The sequence below is a fragment of the Oreochromis niloticus genome, linkage group LG9, assembly GCF_001858045.2.
Source record: "Oreochromis niloticus isolate F11D_XX linkage group LG9, O_niloticus_UMD_NMBU, whole genome shotgun sequence".
Classification (NCBI taxonomy): Eukaryota; Metazoa; Chordata; class Actinopteri; order Cichliformes; family Cichlidae; genus Oreochromis; species Oreochromis niloticus.
In genome coordinates this window covers 5,896,497-5,916,011 of record NC_031974.2, presented here as the reverse complement: position 1 = coordinate 5,916,011, position 19,515 = coordinate 5,896,497, and the positions used below count along the sequence as shown (strand labels likewise).

Here is a 19,515-nt window from a genome sequence, read left to right as displayed (position 1 = left end):
GCATCTCTCCGTGTGTGGAGTACACAATAGCGTAAGTATTTACACAATAACAGACAAATTTACATTTACACAAGAAAGATATGTACAAGTTATACATACACCTGCAAACATACACGCACATACATACATATATGTATATATACATATTTGCATCCGTACATACATACACACACATATTTCCACATACACACTTACATCTATATACATACACATATATGCCATCTAACTAGCAGGTGCATTGAGAGGTGCAGTGTGATCAGTGATATTGCACATTGAGGGGGGGGGTGCTGTTGGAACTATACTAAATAATGTTATAATAAATACAGTTTAAAGAGGTAGGGGTGTTGGTTGCATTGAAGTATAAATAAAAATACAAATAAGGTGTAATGTCCATGAGTGTTGGCAGTGCAGTTATCCTCCAATCAGGGTGGAGGTAGGGCATGTTTGACAGCCTGTGGGTAAAAACTTCTGTTGAGTCTGTTTGTCTTTGACCTGATGGACCTGTAGCGTTTACCAGAGGGAAGGGGGGGAAAAAGTGAGTGTCCAGGGTGCGAGGGGTCTTTGATGATGATGCTGGCTTTCTGCTGAAGTCTGCCAGTATAGATGTCTCTGAGGGGAGTTAGTGAAGTGCCAATTGCCCGCTCTGCTGCCCTCACCACCCGCTGCAGTTTCCTCTTGTCCTCCGCAGTGCAGCAGTTGGGCCAGAGTGTGCAGCAGTAAGTCAGAAGGCTCTCAATGGTGGAGCGGTAGAAGTTTACTAGCAGTCTTTGGGGTAATTGGGCCTGACGTAGTTTCCTAAGGAAGTACAGCCTTTGTTGTGCTTTCCCTACCTGGTGGGAGATGTTTGTGGACCAGGTAAGGTCGGCTGAGATGTGGACTCCGAGGAACTTAAAGCTTTCTACCCTTTCTACCTCCTCCCCATCAATGTAGAGGGTAGAGTGCTCAGATCGCTTTGTTCTTCTAAAGTCGATTACCATCTCCTTGGTCTTGGCTGTGTTCAGATGCAGGTTGTTGTCGTCACACCATCGCTTCAGATGCTGAACCTCCTCTCTGTAGGCTGAATCATCGTTGTTGTCGATCAGTCCTATGACAGTGGTGTCATCAGCAAATTTTATAATGGTGTTACTGGTGTGGATTGGTGAACAGTCATTGGTGAAAAGTGAGTTTAAGAGGGGACTGAGGACACACCCCTGTGGGACACCCACATTCAGAATGAGGGCGGACCGAGCCCCAGGCCCAGAGGCCTCAGGGCACCCCACCCCCCGGAAGGGGCCCAGCCGGGCCACAGGTGCCAGGCCCCCCCAGTCGGCCACCAGGAGTGAGCAGGAACATACATGAGCGCCCAGCCCCAAACACCAAGAACCACTAACGAACTGACGTCTGAGGGCATCAGCCACCGGCAGGGAGTGAGGTGAGGGGAGATAGGCCTCCATACCTTGGAGATGTTCCCAGAGAGGTGGAGTCTAAGACCCAACCTCACACAGACGAACAGGCACACAAAGACACAAACGTGCATTCCCACCCCCATATACACATAAACAAATTCTCGGCAAACAGACACAAATAGACACTGTACAGACAATCACACTCCCCAAACATACTCTATATCCCAGGTCCAAACACCCTCGTCCCCAGAGGGGCAAACCATACCTAGACCCAGGAGATGTAACCCTTCTCTCTGGGGTGGAGGCAAGCAGACCCCCCCCCCCCTCCCTTATCTGCAGTAGCAGGGAGGCCCTGCATCCCAGATTCAATGTTTATTCTGTCAATTTATAGTTTAAAGTCATCAACATGTGTCAGACGCTGGTCCCGCCTTTCATGGCGACATCACCAGAGACAGCCCCGCCTACATGTTAGCTGAAAACACGCTCCACTGCAGCACTACATGCAGGTACTGCCTGGTGGCCACATGAAACAGTGAAGGAAGAGTCTGCATGTTCATTGCCCAGAACAAGAGGGCGTTCTGTCCATCAGCAATATCCAGGTAGTGACTTAGCTGTAGCTAGGTTTGTCACCTAACCCCCAGCATGGATGGAACAGCAGGACTGATCCTGACTATTTTCTCACCTTGTGTCAAATCGCTTGCTTCTCCAAAAAACTTCAAGTTGTCCACCATCTCCTTCAACAGGTTCATGCTGTGAATAATAACTCCTTGTGCGCAGCCATTTCAAGAAGAGCAGAGAGTTTTAGATGTTCACATTGAAGAACAGCCTTTACTTGCCTCAGTGTTGAATTCCATCTTGTGATTGTAGCGGCAGGGATCGCTTTCTGTTCACCAAAATTCAGCTTCAAATACATCTGTGGCTGTAGCTCAGGTGGCAGAGCAGGTCAGCCACTAATCAGAAGGTTGGTGGTTCGATCCCATCCAAATATCCTTGGATACTAACCCCATGTTTGCCTACTGGTGGTGGTCAGAGGGCCCGGTGGCGCCAGTGTCCGGCAGCCTCGCCTCTGTCAGTGCGCCCCAGGGCGGCTGTGGCTACAATGTAGCTGTGTGTGAATGGGTGAGTGCCTGAATGTAGTGTAAAGCGCTTTGGGGTCCTTAGGGACTAAGTAAAGTGCTATACAAATGCAGGCCATTTACCATCTTTGAATGGTGTGCTTGTGTGCAGTAGAGAGCTGAGCTTAGATAACTTTGAAAGAGAAGGAGATGTCACTTTGGTCTCTCACAGCCCATCTCTCACCACCAGCTGAAGTGGTTGTTCTGCGACATACTGGGCTGTATTTGCTCTTGTTTTCCAGAATAGACAGGGGCAGGTTGAAACTAATAATCAAGTCACTTAATAATACATTTGTGATGGCTTTCTGCTGTGGATAATTTATGCTTTATTGCCGGCACAAGTGTCCAGAAACTGTGATATGGAAGGCTGTTGAGGTTTTTCATCTGTTATTGGTCACAGGTCAGCAGTCTGGGCCCAATCTGCCAGCTCACCCGAGCGAACACGAAGGCATTCTCATGCTAGCTAATAGATGTAATCCCTCCAGCGTGTCCTGAGTCTGCTCTGGGCCTCCTACTGGTAGGACATGCCCAAAACACTCCTCCCAGCAGAAGCTTTGTCAGATGCTTGAACCACAGAACTGGTTCCTCTCAGTGTGGCAGAGCAGTAACTCGAATTCACTCTGGTTGATCAAGCTGCTCACCCTACCTTTAAGAAAGAGCCCAGTTACCCTTCAGAGGAAACTCATTTTCATTGTTTTATATGTGATGTCATTGTTTTGGTCAGTACCCAGAGCTTGTAACCATAGGTGAAGGTAGGAACATAGATCAACATCAAAACTGACAACTGCCCTTTGGTGCTCAGTTATCATTCATGCTCCACTCTTCCCTTTCTCATAAATAATACCAAGAAATACTTAAACTGATTCACTTGAGGGAGCAACTCTTCCCTGACCTGTTTCACATTCAGCTGCCAACTGCCCCAGTAAACCCTGGAGGTCGCCAAATGATGAAGCTGACACAAATGGATAAGCTGGAATAAAATCAATTTGGAAGGAACGAGGTCGTCTTTGAGCATCATTCTTGCTGTTACAGGGAAACTCAGATGAAAATACTTACTGGATAAGTTTTCTTTTAATTTTGACCAAATTGTAATAAAAAAACCTTTTTTGTTTGATGTCCCCCTTTTCTTTGTTTTATGTTATAATAAAATTTTAAAAATTGTGTCATCCCAGAGAACTAATAAATTCACAAAGAAAAAAATAAAAACAACAAAAAAACTATTAAAAGTAGACACTGGTCCATTCATTATATGAACTGAAGTGATATAAACTATGCAGAATATGAACAGTTTCTAAATGCTGTGACCCATTGAACACACTGATGGATATCAAGGAATTTGTTCAGCTGTGTAGAAATCCTAAAATCTTGATCATTCTCAGGCGACTTCTGAACGGTTTTTATTCTCTGAGAGTCCAAATCTGATGAAGCCATTATAGTCACATCTAACCTGTGTGTCTGCAGGGTGCTGATGCTGATATGGGCATACGGGCTCCTCCAGGTGGTTTCCCCAGATGTAGATGTGAGTCAGAGTCGAGCTGGATTTCACAGCCTGAGCCAACAACAGCAGACCCCTATGCGAATATATTGAAGCACATAAATTCAAAGATATTTGAACCCTTTGAATCATTACATTCAAGGATCTTTTCTTCTCTTCACATTCAAATTCTTAAAGTTACGCAAAAATCAGGACAATTTAACTTTGTCCTTGTTAGATGTTGAAAAATCTCTAAGTAATAAAAATTGATAGGTTTTTTTCGGAGATTCTAAATCCCTGAAAATCACTTTAAAAAAGAGCCGATATAGTCCTTCTGTGTAAACTTTGTCTCAATGTAAAAAAAACAAACAATCAGGCTTCTGGTTCCTAAAGTCATTAAAATATCATTAAAATAAGCAGAAAACGTGATTCTGTCTCTGCTGCAAACCTCCAAATGTATCAAAACTGGGCAACCTCTTTTCCAAAAATACAAAAATAACCATAGTAATTATAATAATGTGGATATATTTTCTTCTCTAGTGATGTAAAAGTTACCAAACTGGATAAAATCTGCTCATTTTTGTTTTCAGGGACCTAAAAATCCTTATTATAGGAGAAATTATTCCCACTTCCTGGTGCTTCGAGTCTCTAAAGCAGTGGTGGGGAACTCCACAGACTTGCAGCTACAGCAAGTTTTTATTTTTGGATAAATCACAGAGTGATGGAGCTGTAAAGGCAGGTTTCATCACAGCAGAGGATTTCATTTAATGTGCATTCTTTAGGTTTATATCTGCAACCAGAACTACTCAGACTGCATTGTGAGGCGGCTGTGCACGACCTGCATTTATGTTAAATTAAAGTTCTTAATGCGAGCGTGATTTCCCTGTGAATGAAACGCTGTACCGGTGGCCAGGACTGGGGGCCAGTTCCTGATGTCCACCGTGGCCATGGCCTCTTTGGAGCGCAGCAGCGTACAGATGACGGCGGTGGTCATCACACACGCCGAGTGACTCACCTGCACAATTAGAAAGAGAAAGACAGAAGAAGAAATTAAGATCAGAAGTCAGCCAGAGCCGTACGAGTCTGGAATTAGCTGGGAGCGAGAGCTTGAACCCTGGAGGTCTGACTGAAAGAGAAACCGCATCGGTTTAACAGTCAAATTAAGAGTCTGACCTCGACAATCATCTTAACAGTGGGCAGGGTGGTGGAGATGTTCTGAGGGTGAGGCGGTCGCACTGTGATGGGAACGCAGCCGGCGTACAGGCAGCCGTAAAAGGCTGTGCTTCTTCTGCAGGTATAGACCTGCAGAAGAAGGAGACACACAGGTGTGAACGATGCTTGCAGTGTCCAGGTGCTGTCACTTGAAAAGTACATTTAACATCTGCATCGTCTCTCACCTGGTGGGTACACCAGAGCGACATGATCTCCTTCCTGCAGACCGCCTCTCTCCATCAGCAGAGCTGCCACTCGCTCCGCCCTCTTATGCAGCTGCAGACAGGTGAGAGAGCTGGACACTGCCCCCTGCAGGAGGTGAGAGAGGGGAACGGTGTGAGCCATCAAGAAGCCACCTGCCACGCTCAAAGGACAAAAACTACGGTTCATCTAACGGCCAGTTCATCCACAGTTATGGATAATTATTATTCAGTTTTCTACTTGCTTGAATTAGCTCATAATCGTCAAATATGGTCACGCCTATTTTTATTTATTTTCTTAAATTAACCATGATAATGAAGCCTGAAATTCCTGATTTTAAGCTACTGATTCCATGGATAAAGATCTGTTTTGGTATCGATTATAATCCACTTTTATTCTCCTTGTATTCAGCATCGTAACACCACAGAGCAGCGATGACTGATCTACAGATTTTTCACCTGCAGGTTATCGAGCTCAAAACTGTACAATCTTTTAAGGTGGCCAGTTGTGCGTGGGTGTGCTGGTACCAGAGAGCTGAGCAGGGTTTGGAGAGGACGGGGTCCTGTGTGGTCTGAGCTCTCCACTGCAAACCTCGGACAGGAACAGAAACTGCAAGACAGACATAAACACTTCTTTTACACACACTTTGATGGCTTAACCTCTGTGTTTTTTACATTAATGTGTTTACGCGTGATGTACATGACTATTGTGCATCTGGCTCAGTGTTTAATATTGTAAAGCAAAGTCAATAACAGCAAAAATGTAATATTTTATTTTTTATTTCTGTCGCCCTCCTGCATCAATCCCAGAATCACCCACACCCTTTCCCACATTTGCTTACTGTAGAGACTCCAAACACCAGGAAGTGGGAGTCATTTCTCTTATAATAAGATACGGTAATCTTTCTGATAATAGGTGAGATTGCTTTTAAATATGGAAACGGGGGAAGTCACAAGAAGTTTGAGAGGCACAGCTCAGACAGAAGAGGAGACAGAGAAAAGCCACGTGGATAGGAGCTACTCTCCCGGGCTAAGGTTAGCCACAGAGGGCACGGATACAGACGAGCCCAGCCTCCTGAATATCCCGAAAGAGCTTCGTGACTTTAGGAAAGACAACAACAAACAATATGCACATATTAGACGAGGGTTAAGAAGAGTTGATGCTAGAATGGAAGAGGCAGAGGGGCGATTCGACGAGACTGAGACGCTGCTACAGGCGGCATCGTCTTTAATTAAGAGATTAACAGAACGTCAAGCCAGCCTAGAAGCGAGGCTGGTTGAGCAGGAAGGCTGAGCGCGCAGAGATAACCTTTAGATATATGGAATATGTGAAGATAAAGAAGGGGCCGACGTGATGACATTTTTGGATAATTTATTGAAAAACATGCTGGGCTTTCCCAGTGACCAGTTACTTGGAATTGAACTAGCACACTGCGCTCTGACGGCCAAGAGACCAGATCGTCAAGCCGGAGTTGACGGATGATTCTACACAAGAAAGGCAACGTATCCACTTCAGAGAGAAGCGTCAGGTATTCAGGAGAGATATTGATGACTGAAGAGCTCAGACTGTTTTACAAGTTTGACAAGATTTGTAAAACAAAATAGTTGTTTATTTTATTCATAAACTTCACTATTTCATTAATTATTTCATGGTTTCTTTGCATCTTCATCTGTAGTACTTACTCATCGGTGTATGCTCCCTGTGTTTGCTTACATTAAAATACCAGTACTAATGACCAGAGCATATAAATGCAGCTTTTCATATTTGACAATATATTTTGAAATGGTAAATGGCCTGTATTTATATAGCGCTTTACTAGTCCCTAAGGACCCCAAAGCGCTTTACACACCCAGTCATCCACCCATTCACACACACATTCACACACTGGTGATGGCAAGCTACGTTGTAGCCACAGCCACCCTGGGGCGCACTGACAGAGGCGAGGCTGCCGGACACTGGCGCCACCGGGCCCTCTGACAAGGACACAACGACCGAGACTGTCCAAGCTGGAGCTCAAACCGGCAACCTTCCGATTACAAGGCAAACTCCCAACTCTTGAGCCACGATATATTTTGAAAGCACAAGACAAATCAGAAACTGTTTTTAATTTAGGTTTTTATTTTTATTTTGTTTTATTTTTCAGTTGTTGATTTCATGGTGATGTGATGCTATATTACATTTTAAGATTCAGTTGAATTTAAGATGTTTAATATAGCATCAAATCACAACCGTCTCCTCAAGTTGCTTTATACTGTAAGATAGAGACCCTACAGTAGCAGCAAGAAAACCCCAATTAATTAATAATCCCTTATGAGCAAGCACTTGGCGACAGTGGGGAGGAAAAACTACCTGTAACAGGCAGAAACCTCCGGCAGAACCAGGCTCAGAAGGGATGACCATCTGCCGCGGCCGGTGGGGGTGATGGTAACGATAATGAGGAGACACGATGAAGAATATTTCTCAGTCTAATTAAAGTCGAATGAAATAGTTTTAAAATAAAATATACCTCAGATGTTAACTCTGAGGCCAGACTGCTTTAACATTTTAAAAGAGGTATTTGAAAAAAATCAAGATGACAATTTAGTCATCAGTACTGCCTTTAAAGCAGCAGCTGAACGGCTTCTTAAAAGCTTTTAACACTGCTGAAAAAAACCTGGCGAGTTTGGATTTCTTTGGAGGATTCATGAAGACACCGAGATTGATTGCTAGGTGCTTCAGAATAGTGTCGTAGAAAGATGAATCTTCTGATATCATTACATCGAAGAACTTGTCTGGAGATCCAAACTCCTTGATAAGGCCTTTAGCTGTGGCCTTGACTAATTTAACCCTGTTATTTTTAAGAATTTCCAGGGATTTGGTGCGTCTCACTTCAGAAAGTACCAAATCTGACAGATGGTTGGTAGCTAAGTCTATTTTTTTTGTATCCAGAAGATTTATGATGTTTTGGGGCAATTTGTTTGCGATTCTCATGACTAGAAAAACGCTAAATTGATGGGCAATTAGCCTATCATCAGGTGACACTAATGTTTCTGACAGTTCTTCCTCTGTTTTTTCAGAGGTTGCTGGCTGACTTTGACCCTCTGTGGGTTCAGTGTGAGACACTGATGCCTGATAATTGCTTGTGTTTGAAACCAGGTCCGGGTGTTCTGCTCTCACACAGACTGGTTGATTGGTGAGATCAGTAACTGGACTTGACTGTGATGTAAACAGTCTGTCACTTGTTTCACCAGCATCTGGTCCAATCATAACTTCTTCCTTTGATGGGGTCAGCACTCTTACTATATCTTCCACGGCACCAGAAATTTTGTCATTTATAATAGTTTGGGTTAAAGTTTCATTCTCCAACCAGAAAAGAAGGTTTTGTAAGAACCTTTCCACTGAATCTTCTACGAGCACATAGACCACATCAGGAGCAGAGGGTTCGTTACAGTCACCCTGTGAAGTCTTAGAGATGGGAGCTGGATATGTTGACTCGACATGGTCGTACACATTTTCTGTCAACTCCCTTGAAAACATCTCGATTTCCTTACTTGTCAGGTCAAGGTGTCCTGCCTGTGTTAATTTACTAAACAGTTTATCCATAACCGGCATGACTGTTCTAAATTTGAGCGGAGAAGAACTTTTAACTGTGGTTTCTAAGGTTGGTGATTTTCTGGGAACTTCTGAGGGATTCATGTGTTCGCTTTTCCTGGAGTCAGCTCTCTCACTCTCAGGGGAGTTTGCCTGTTGTCTCTGAAAGGTGAAAAATCCTTTGCTTTTCTTCACCTGATCTTTCAGCTCACTGTTCATTTTTTCAAATTCCTTTTTAGCAAACCTGAAGAAGTGTTGTTTTACTTCATCTGGTTTTATAATTAGGGCGCATGATGCAAAAAAGTCTTTCACCTTTTTGATCACCAGGTCCACATCAAAAGCAGGCTTGGGTGAGCTACACTTCTCACTTAATGTGATATCTTCTGCATCAGGATACTGAATGTTAGCAATTAACACATTTACAATGTCAGCTGCAGCTTTATCTGCATCATCTTCATCATGTAAATAATTCAGATTGTTGAGGATTGTTTCAACATCACTTTGAGCTTTCTCCTCAGCTTCTGCAAACTCATCACTTTCTTTTTCCTCCATGGGTTGCAGTTCTATGTGACATTCTTCATCATCTTTACTTATCTCTCTGTCTGTACTCCACCTCATGAGAGCCATACTTATTTCTTTAATTGTTCCCATCTCAGAGAGCTTGTTTTCAAGGCTCTCATCGCTTGAACTAAAGGAGCTGGGTAAAGCCCCCCTCATGCACAGGCAGCTCAGCTTACCTTTATATCTCTTCAGATATGAGAAAGCATGAGAAACCATGCATCTGAGGTTTTTTATGTTCGTTATTTTTCTGGTGACATAAATAGAATCAGGGTTTTCTGGGACTAGAACCCAACCCGAGTTGACTTTATTTGAGATCTCCTCCTCAACCATCTGTGTCAGCTCCACAGCGCTGTCACACTCCTCATGGATGACATTAAGAGCGGCAGCAAAGCTGGTTGAGAGAGAGTTTCCCAATATGGGGCTTATTTTTGTCACGGCTCTGCTAAGGCTTGTCTGGGATGCATCATTTAATTGGTCCTGACCTCCTAGAATTGAAGTTTTTATGGTGCTTGCACTAACTGACTGTATGACATCAGTAATCATATCAGCCAGTGCTACTTGGACATCGGAGTCCCAGATCCCATTTTCTATCAAGCCCCACTGTAATCCAGAGAGCCTATCGAAACACCCGCTGATAGCAGGTAAAATAGCCTCTGAATTAATGGGGGTAGGGGTTCTAACACTGGATAAAGACATTGTCAATGACTTAGCTTCGCTACAATTACGTTGGAAATCCGTTTCCAGAAAGCTTTCAGAAAGGGAAGATCGCGGTCTGTACATTTAACGTACGACAACTAAAAATGCAAAATGCAAGATTCAGGTATAAAGCCCGCTGTTTCACCCCTATTTATGGCTTCAGGTGGAGGTCACGTGCTGCAAGATCAAAGGCACGTACTGCAAGATCAAAGCAGAAAGGAACTGAGCTGTGTGACGTCATGCGGTGAGCGTTCACCTACATGCACGTGCACACAAGTGAGCGATCACTAATAAATCACAGATGCATAAACAGTGTTTTAGCTTCAGCGCCGGCGTTGAAGTCGGTGTTGTCAAACTTTCAATCATACCTGTAGCCAAGGGCGTAGATTTGGCATGGACGGAAGGGACATGTCCCCACCAATAATTTGATACCTGCGAGTAAAGAAAAACAAACCCGATAGAAAGAAAAAAAACGATCTGTCGACGTCTCATTCACCCAGCGGTGCAGAAAGAGTTAAATTACGTTCTCTACCGGAGTCCTACCTCATATGACAAATATGGCCAATGTGATTGGCTGTGCCTTTCGGGGAGCTCTGTTTAGTTTTAGCAGCGGCGAGCCTGCGCTGCGCGGACCTGCAAGGAGGAGAGGAGGATGGCAGCAAAAAGGAAGAACCTGGATATAAGCAGAGATGGGCAGTAACGCGTTACTTTAATCTGATTACTATTTTCAAGTAACGAGTAATGTAAGGGATTACTATTGCAAAAACGGTAATTAGATTACCGTTACTTTCCCGTAGGAACGCTGCGTTACTGCGTTACTAAAACCGTGATTTTTTTCGAGAATGTCTCATGACAGTGACGTAAACGAGTGCGACGTTCCTGACAACAGCTGTCTGCAGATCAACAATGGATAATATATCGAGTGCGGGAGTATGAGCGTGCAGCGTTTAAAGCGTGGAAGTACTGACCTTATTTTGAGTTTGATTCCATAAAAAGTGACAAAAACATTAGTGTCCATTGTGCGTGGGAAGAAACCTAAACTTCCAAGCAAGCACTGAGTGCGCTACGACGTAATGTGAAACTCACAGAGAAACTCGCGGATTCTTCCACTGACCGCCGCGGCACAGGTTTAGCACCAGGGTAAACCTCCGCCTACCCCAGTCCTGCTTTACAGGTGAAAATAGAGCAACAGGACCGCTGAGTCTTTGATTTTATTTATTTTCTGCTGTGTTTTACTTGCATCTATTTGAAAGAGTGAGTGTAAACACAAAAAATATTTTATTTTATGTGCTGGAATGTGCAGAAAATAGGTTTAAATGTTAAACAAATTTCTTCCAGTCAGAGAATGTTGCATATAATTAAGTTTTTGCTTGATGCATAAAGTTAAAAGATTTAAAGTTTTAAAAAGAGACGTTTCCATTTGATTACATTTTGTATGATGGATTATGCAGAAAAAGTAGAATTGGGCTGAAAGATCTATCGCTTTATCACCTATTCAGGTTGTAAATCGTGTTTTTAAAAAGTAACTAAGTAACTAAGTAATTAATTACTTTTGAAAATAAATAATCAGTAAAGTAACGGGATTACTTTTGGGGGGAAGTAATCAGTAATTAGTAACTGATTACTTTTTTCAAGTAACTTGACCAACACTGGATATAAGAAAGTATTTTTACAAGAAACCTGTAAGTCACTTAAAGTCAAATTCACTCATAAAATGTGTCCGTCATAATAACGTCACAGGCTATGCTAGGCTTTGTATGGGCAGAAATCTGTGCCATCAGAAACTGAATTTCAATAAGTTAAATTTGAATTTGAATTGCTCAGATTGAATCTGAATTGTAACTTGAATAAATGCTTTTGAAAACTGAATTTGAATTAGTCTAATTTGAAATTGAATTTATGGTTTGAAAATGATCATCACTAAATTGAAATTGAATTTTATATATTGAAAATGAATTCATTTGCTTTGAAACTGCATTTTATCCTTTAAAAAAATTCAGCTCTCCAATAATTTCAGTTTCACTCTCACCATTCAGTTTCAGTGCTACAATTCAATTTCAGTTCCAAAATTCAGTTTTTTGGAACTTACATCCGGTTCCGGTTCAAGAGTAAACGAGCGCAGATTAATAGAACTACGTTTTACTAGCAGAGCGAAAGTGTTACTGACGGGAATCCACAGCGTCTTGAGCTGAATTAAGACTTCAGAAGTCATTCGTCATGTCGAATGACCAGCGGATAAACTCTCAGGTTGGTAATAAATGTATTACATGTATAAGAACAGGCGTCATGTTAACAATTGATAGCCGTACAGTAGTGATGGGTAGATGAGGCCTCGTGAAGCGTTTCAGCACATTCCCCAAACTGTATCGATACTGTGTCGACACAGTGTTGCTGTTTTACTGACACCTGCTGGACCTTAAATATCATTGCAGGGAACTTGAGACTCACAACAGACACCGATTCAATGACATAGTCATACGTGTATACACTGTAAGGTATTGTACTTTCCATGGAATCATTTTATATGTTTTACATTGCAAATATTGTAGACATCTTTAAAATATATTGTGAATGACATAAAGTAAAAATTAAAATGAAAGTATTGTGAATATAATATTACCCATTTAAATGTAATTGATTCAGAGTTTATTATAAATTTCTATTCAGAAAAATAAGTTTATCCAATGTTTTTGCATTCAGTCTATCAGGCACAGATGAAGCTGGGGTACACAAAAACTGTAAAGTCAGGTGGAAAAGGTTCAGATAAGATGTCTTCCTCATCCCCCAGTACCTTAAAGGATTCTCTGATCTTGGAATGTTTCTCTCCGACACTCTCCACAATACTAAGGGGTTGGCAGTCCTTTATAATAAACTTCAGGACTGCCTGGTCCAGAACAGTCTTCCTAGATGCTTGATTTCAAAATAATAAAACGCATATTAATAAAAAAAAAGTGTTGATAAAGCTGTTCAGTGTCAATATAGGCCGACCTGTGTTCATTCTCAGTGTGTTTGTCTCCTCATTTTCATGTTTGGCTCTGTAATGCCTCTGTAACACTGAGGAGGTGCTTTTGTTTGTAAGAAAGCTCCGCAGAACAGATGTGACATTTACCCTGCATAAAATGAAATAAATAATTTATACTGCAAGTCACATTGTTGTTTTTCCTATTCTGATAGATTACACTGAAACAAAGACAGACAAACTATTTGCAGTTAAAAGATCAAAATGATCCCACACAGCAGAAACATTTCCATTTTGTTATGGAAAGATGTGTATTTTTATTTATCTTTGCGAGAGTCAATTTGTGGGGGGGTTTTGGTGGCGACTCGTTCCGTTGACAGATGCGGATGCGGTACCTTTTAAACACAGCTTGGCGCGTTGGTAATGAGCGACACAGCAGCTGTATTGATCACGTGACTTTTTCTTAAAGCGACGCACGCACCGATACAGGCATCGCTAGGTGAGCTTGATACATGCGCCGGTGCGTCAGTGTTGCTGGACCCATCACTACCGTACAGTAACTTTTGTGCTTATTGTAGCTGTTAGCTAAAAACGCTAATTTAGCCTAGTTTGCCCTGGATTCAGCTTTGACAAACAAATATGATCGACTGTTTCTAGTAGAATTCCAAAGTTATCATCTTGTACCCTGTCAGAGGCCTGTATGCTTGCAGAGACCCCTACAGTAAGGAAACATGCAAAACAGTGTCCAAACCTTTGTATTTTAGCTTTATTTATGTCTTACACAGCATCCCAACTCTTTAGCTAACTTAATAACTTTAGCTAAAGTGAATAGTTAGTCTAATTCATTAGTGCAGCACTACTGGATCACCTCCGTTTGAAGTGATATGATATGTGACTATCACTGTGTTTAACTATCATAATATTTATTAGGGTACTGAGTGCATGCTTAATTAGTTGGGTTTTTTTTTTTTAACATACTGCTCCATTGCTATTGTTTGACAGGCTGAAGTTGTCGGGTCACCTCCTAAATCAACCGTCTTTTACAGGTGTTTTGTGCCAGAAATGGAGTGTCCACTGAAGACTGAAGATACTGAATCTCTACGCCTTGCCATTGATCCCTTTGGGCCTTCATCTAGACAAGAGACATCAACTTAACCACTCTCACATGCTTACTTGTCCATGTTACTGTGTCAGCATCTATTTGGGGTTGGGAGTGGAACAGAAAGTAAGGAAATCCAAAGTGCCATTAAAACCAGGAGAGGTTCTTATATTTCAGAAGAAGGGATTAATTCAAAAGAAATGACCTCAATGCCATATTTTATTTAGGAACCCTAGAGAGCACTTTCCAAAATAACACATTCTTATAATTTCACCCTCAGATGAGCCAAGCTACGACTGTCAGGGAAGGTGATGTAGGTACAGAGCATGTGAGAGTGGTTAAGTTGATGTCTCTTGTCTAGATGAAGGCGTAGAGATTCAGTATCTTCAGTCTTCAGTGGACACTCCATTTCTGGCACAAAACACCTGTAAAAGATGGTCGATTTAGGAGGTGACCCGACAACTTCAGCCTGTCAAACATAGCAATGGAGCAGCATGTTAAAAAAAACCCCATCTAATTAAGCATGCACTCAGTACCCTAAGAATTATTATGATAGTTAAACACAGTGATAGTCACCCCATACGGTAAAAAAATATATTTTAAAATACATTTTGAAACATATTTCAAAATATACAAAAAATGGCCAAAAAATATATGTGCTAAAATATATTTTAAAATATATTTATATATTTTGAAATATATTTTAGCACATATATTTTTGGCCATTTTTGTATATTTTGAAATATATTTCAAATGTATTTTAAATATATTTAAAAATATATTTAAATATATTTTGAAATGTGTTTTAACACATATATTTTTTGGCTGTTTTTTTATATTTGAAATATATTTATAAATATATTTCAAAATACAATTTAAACTTATTTAAAATCATTCAAAAATATATAAAATTAACCGTTCATATATTTCTAAGAAACCACATTCACATGTAACAGCTGAAAGAAATCTTTATTTGATGTTTAAAACATGCATATAAATCAAGCAAGGAATATTCATTTTATAATTTTATTCTCATTACATACTTAAACATTCTAAAAGAAACACACACATACACATATATGTGTGTGTGTGTATATATATATATATATACATATACATATATATACACATATACACACACATATGTGTGTGTATATGTGTGTGTGATTGTATGAACATAAGTCAACATACTTAAAATGTAATTTCTTTTCCTTTTCCAGCAGTCTCAGTTCCCCCAGCTTTCACTGCAATCCTCAAAGCCCTTCTGCACAAATTGGGAAACCTCTTCCTTACCGCCACTGTAACAAACAAAAGTCACAGTTCTATTACTTTTATCAGAGTTAAATAAAAATATGATTTATGTTAGCTAGCTTCATTTAGCAAACAGATATTTCTGTTTATATAGATACAGATATTAATACAGATATATTTTACACATAATTTTACCTCTTTTTTTTTCCTAGATGGAAAGTCTATCCAGTTCACATTACAGTAATGCTAACACCCCTTTTGGTCGTCTCTCCTTACCCTCCAGCATTCATAAATCTGTTGACCTTCTTTGTCTGAGACCAACCACTACAATGCATCATCACCTATTTGTATTGGTAACTTACTTTGCAACCTATTGTAATGGTTGCAAAGTAAGTTACTTGTGCTGTATGCAATTTTAGATACACAGAAAGTCTTCACTTACTATATATGGCTGTCATAGTGTCCTTATGAAGGGCAGTTCTTCACTCTGCGCCGATGTCCGTTTTGCTTTGTCCTCCTATAAAAAGCATGAACATTTGAGTGTTTGACTAGTTTTAGATTTCCAAAAATCTGATATTTGTACAACTAAACATTTGAGCTACAATGATATGCTATTGAGAGATACTTTTATGGGTACTTTTTGGTAAAGAAACTGGTGACAGAGTTGTAGGCTTTTTAGAATACTATTAGCTAACCATTTGAACTGACTTTCAAAGCTGTTTACCTTTTAAATTGCTGTGGATCAAAACCTCCAGTGGGAAGGCGGCCATTAGGAGAACACGCACCATTGAAACTGAAAATAACAAAAACAAACAAAAAACAGAACAATATATAAGAGTCAGGTAATAAATCTCTTCTGAAACAATATAGTTCATTTTGGGTGAAAAACAAAACATTCCTCTAAAACATATATACTGACATCAGCAATCAACATCATGATTGTAATTATTTCCTTTTTAGTACATCTACTGGTGTGTGCATGTGTCAAGCACTACAACTGTATCTATGCATATAAGTTCACCATATATATCCTGCAAAAATGTTTTGTTATAGTCAAAAAGGCAAACAAACAAAGGCATTCAATCAGAGGTGAGAAATTAATTGGGAATATCAATTATAGGTGAACTATTCTTTACCTACCAGCAATCATATTTGAATGTAAAATAAAATAAATAAATAAATAATAATAAAATAACATGATGTAATTAAAATGCACAACCTACATTAAGGAAATCTGCATTTGTATCCACAGGCTAAAAGTAAAACAGTAAATGTGTTAGTAATAGTACAGGTATTTGTAAAAAAAAAAAAAAAAGAGGCAGTTACTGTGACTCTTCTAGTGGGATGCTAAATGTAGAGATTTATATTTACAGTATAATACAGCATGTACAGGTATCTGTGTTGTGAACTGTAACTGAATATTAGAGAATCTCGGAGAAATTACATGTATTTATTTTTTGAATTTATCAATCATAAAACCGTCTGTTTTGAAGGCCTGTTACGATAACAACTTTTTGTTGGTTTGTATACTGCCCCATAAACAATTGCGACAAGTTATGTCATTGTCATTTTAAGACCATTTTATGTCTTTGAATGTATAATCATAATATAACACCATAATAATGCAAGATCTACACACTTTCAATTGACAAACCAACATCTAATTCTAAAAATATTTAGATCATGGAAATTAGGTATCAAAATATTAGATACCATAAAAACTTGAATAAATAGTAATTTTTCTAACAAATAGAAAACAATGTTATTTAATGTTATTGTGTTGTTATTATTATATTTTATTTTTGTAAATATAATGACAGATAATTTGCATCATCAACAATTATTGAGGTCATGTACATGTATTGTGTGTTAAGTCGATATATTGATTATTGTGATAGGCGTACTGTTTTGGTATCATAACAAGCTTGTCAAACATGCATGACCACTAAGCAATGTCTAAGCAGTAGTATTAGTCTGAATGACAACAAACATAACTAGTGTTTTGGAAAATCTGTTAGAAAACAGTTATTTCAATAATTATGATTAGCATGTGACACAGACACTGCATAAAAACTACAACAACAAATACTTACTTTAGGAGGATGGGGGAGGGCAGCATGAGGTTGAGACTTTGACATCTGTAAGAAACAAATTCATGTATTACAAACAAGTCACTTAAAATACAATAATGTGACAGACTGTTCCCTGTTCAGATGCAGTGTATAAGTACAATCAGGGCTGTCACAACAATGGGGTGGGCCAAGTGGCTGCAACCCTAGGTACAATGTGCAGGTATATATAATTACATATAATATATGTGAATAAAGCAAGAATCTGTTTAGGTTAGTCACTGTGCTGACTGATGCTTGCTAGGTTTATATGATTGCAAACTGCACAAAACAACAACAGCAACAACATTAATGACAATGACAAACAAAATTACTTACATTTATGTAAATCTCACATCAGGAAGATCTGCGTTCGATTTCATGGGCTGAAATAAATAGGCAGAAACATTACTACTAAAAAACAAAAACTCTAAAAAGCCTAAAAATGACTTAAAAAGCAAGGAAATGTGGAACATTGTAATTAGCGAACATTAATAAAGCATAACTGTGCTTTGTTTCTAACTTTGGTAAGTACTCTGTAGCCAGAAGGAGAGGTGGGATTTCTGTGAAAGCCAAATTAAATGTGAATAGGTTTTGATAGTTATTGTATATAACAAGTGTAAACAGTTTTATTTGTAATTTTTCCCTTTCTGAGAAGGTAGAATAATAAGAAAAGGCAAAAGTACATCACAATAAAATTAATTAAGTTACATATTTTGATTACCAAATTATGGAAGCGTGGAGCTGCCACCCAGGCAAAAGCAAAATAAAGCTATATCACGTTATAACTTGAATGTTTATTGTTATAACATTATGCTTTTCATGTTTGTATAATATAATATCACGTTATTACAATATACATAATTGTCACGTTCGCACAATATTGTACGGACGTGATAATTATGTACATTGTTCGTACAATGTTGTTCAAACATGTTGTTCAAACATGAAAAGTATATTGTACTAACATGATAGTATATTGTTAGAACGATAACCTTTTCACGTTATAACGTGATATACTTATATTTCTCTTTGTCCTGGGTGGCAGCTCTACGCTTCCGTGCCAAATAAGCGAGAATAAAGTAATATTATATGAGAAAAGGCACCTGCTAGCTTGATGATGGAGGCTTCATAGACCGGCCACCCGCCTTTTGGCTCCTTGTCGCCACTCCACCAAATAAAGGTCCGTTTCCTCCATGCCGGCTAATTATTCATCCTCATTAAAATCTCGTATATGTTCAGTTGGCAGAATTGAGAATTTTACATCTTCCAACCACCTAATTAACGCGAACATAATCGGCTTGTTTCTTCCCGTCTCCTGTATCCGGCCGTTCCTCTCACTGTCGGAATTCGCGCCTCAGAGACGTCGTTATTTTTCAAAAAAAAAAGAAAGAAAGAAAGAAAGAAACAGCAACAACTAATAAAGAGAGTTTTTGCACGTTCATTGCACATTTGTGGGAATGTTTAAATATTTAATTTTTATTAATTACTTTTCATTATATCTTTATTTTTTAAACCACCATGGCAATGCGCATGCGCATACTCTCCTGCACGCAAAGGGCTTTGGCGTTGACGTAATGTCGCAATGCATTGTGGGAGCGCAGCACCATCTTGGCTGGTCACGAATCAAAACAAGATTGCTACGAACCATTCTGAAACGTAGCTGAAAAGAAAAAGGACAGTATAGAGACAGATTGTGTCCAGATGCAAAGAGACGGTACTTGATTGGTGAAATGTGGACCCGTATGAAATACTGCCGTGGAGTAGAAACCCTGAAGACCAAACCGCTATTGACTTAGCATGATCTACTCTCATACCTTGTCTGTGGAGTCAGCGCATACACGGCGCACCAGTTTTGCAATTATAAATCTCTGGAGGCACATC

The 19,515-nt window shown here is 39.8% G+C and overlaps 1 protein-coding gene and 1 long non-coding RNA gene across 3 annotated transcripts in view; both read right to left on the bottom strand.

The window, feature by feature from the left end:
* Nucleotides 1-5,514, bottom strand: part of LOC102080896 (disco-interacting protein 2 homolog C) — a 33,954-nt gene extending 28,440 nt beyond the window's left edge. Inside the window, exons 1-4 of one of the 2 annotated variants that reach the window (XM_025910323.1) lie at nucleotides 5,372-5,514; nucleotides 5,148-5,276; nucleotides 4,878-4,989; nucleotides 3,882-4,071 (exon numbers count right to left, since the gene is read on the bottom strand). In XM_025910323.1, the coding sequence (XP_025766108.1) occupies nucleotides 4,043-4,071; nucleotides 4,878-4,989; nucleotides 5,148-5,276; nucleotides 5,372-5,395 (294 nt within the window). In that variant the 5' untranslated portion in view covers nucleotides 5,396-5,514 and the 3' untranslated portion in view covers nucleotides 3,882-4,042. Of the gene's footprint in view, nucleotides 1-3,881; nucleotides 4,072-4,877; nucleotides 4,990-5,147; nucleotides 5,277-5,371 lie in introns of those variants that run through there. The other variant, XR_003221614.1, reaches the window with a different exon arrangement.
* Nucleotides 5,515-15,220: 9,706 nt separating this feature from the next.
* Nucleotides 15,221-18,980, bottom strand: LOC109197594 (uncharacterized). The gene is made up of 6 exons (XR_002058653.2): nucleotides 18,738-18,980; nucleotides 17,971-18,017; nucleotides 17,617-17,661; nucleotides 16,248-16,316; nucleotides 15,966-16,040; nucleotides 15,221-15,570 (listed from the first exon to the last, which is right to left on the bottom strand). It is a non-coding gene; the product is annotated as an uncharacterized LOC109197594 (long non-coding RNA).
* Nucleotides 18,981-19,515: the final 535 nt, after the last annotated feature.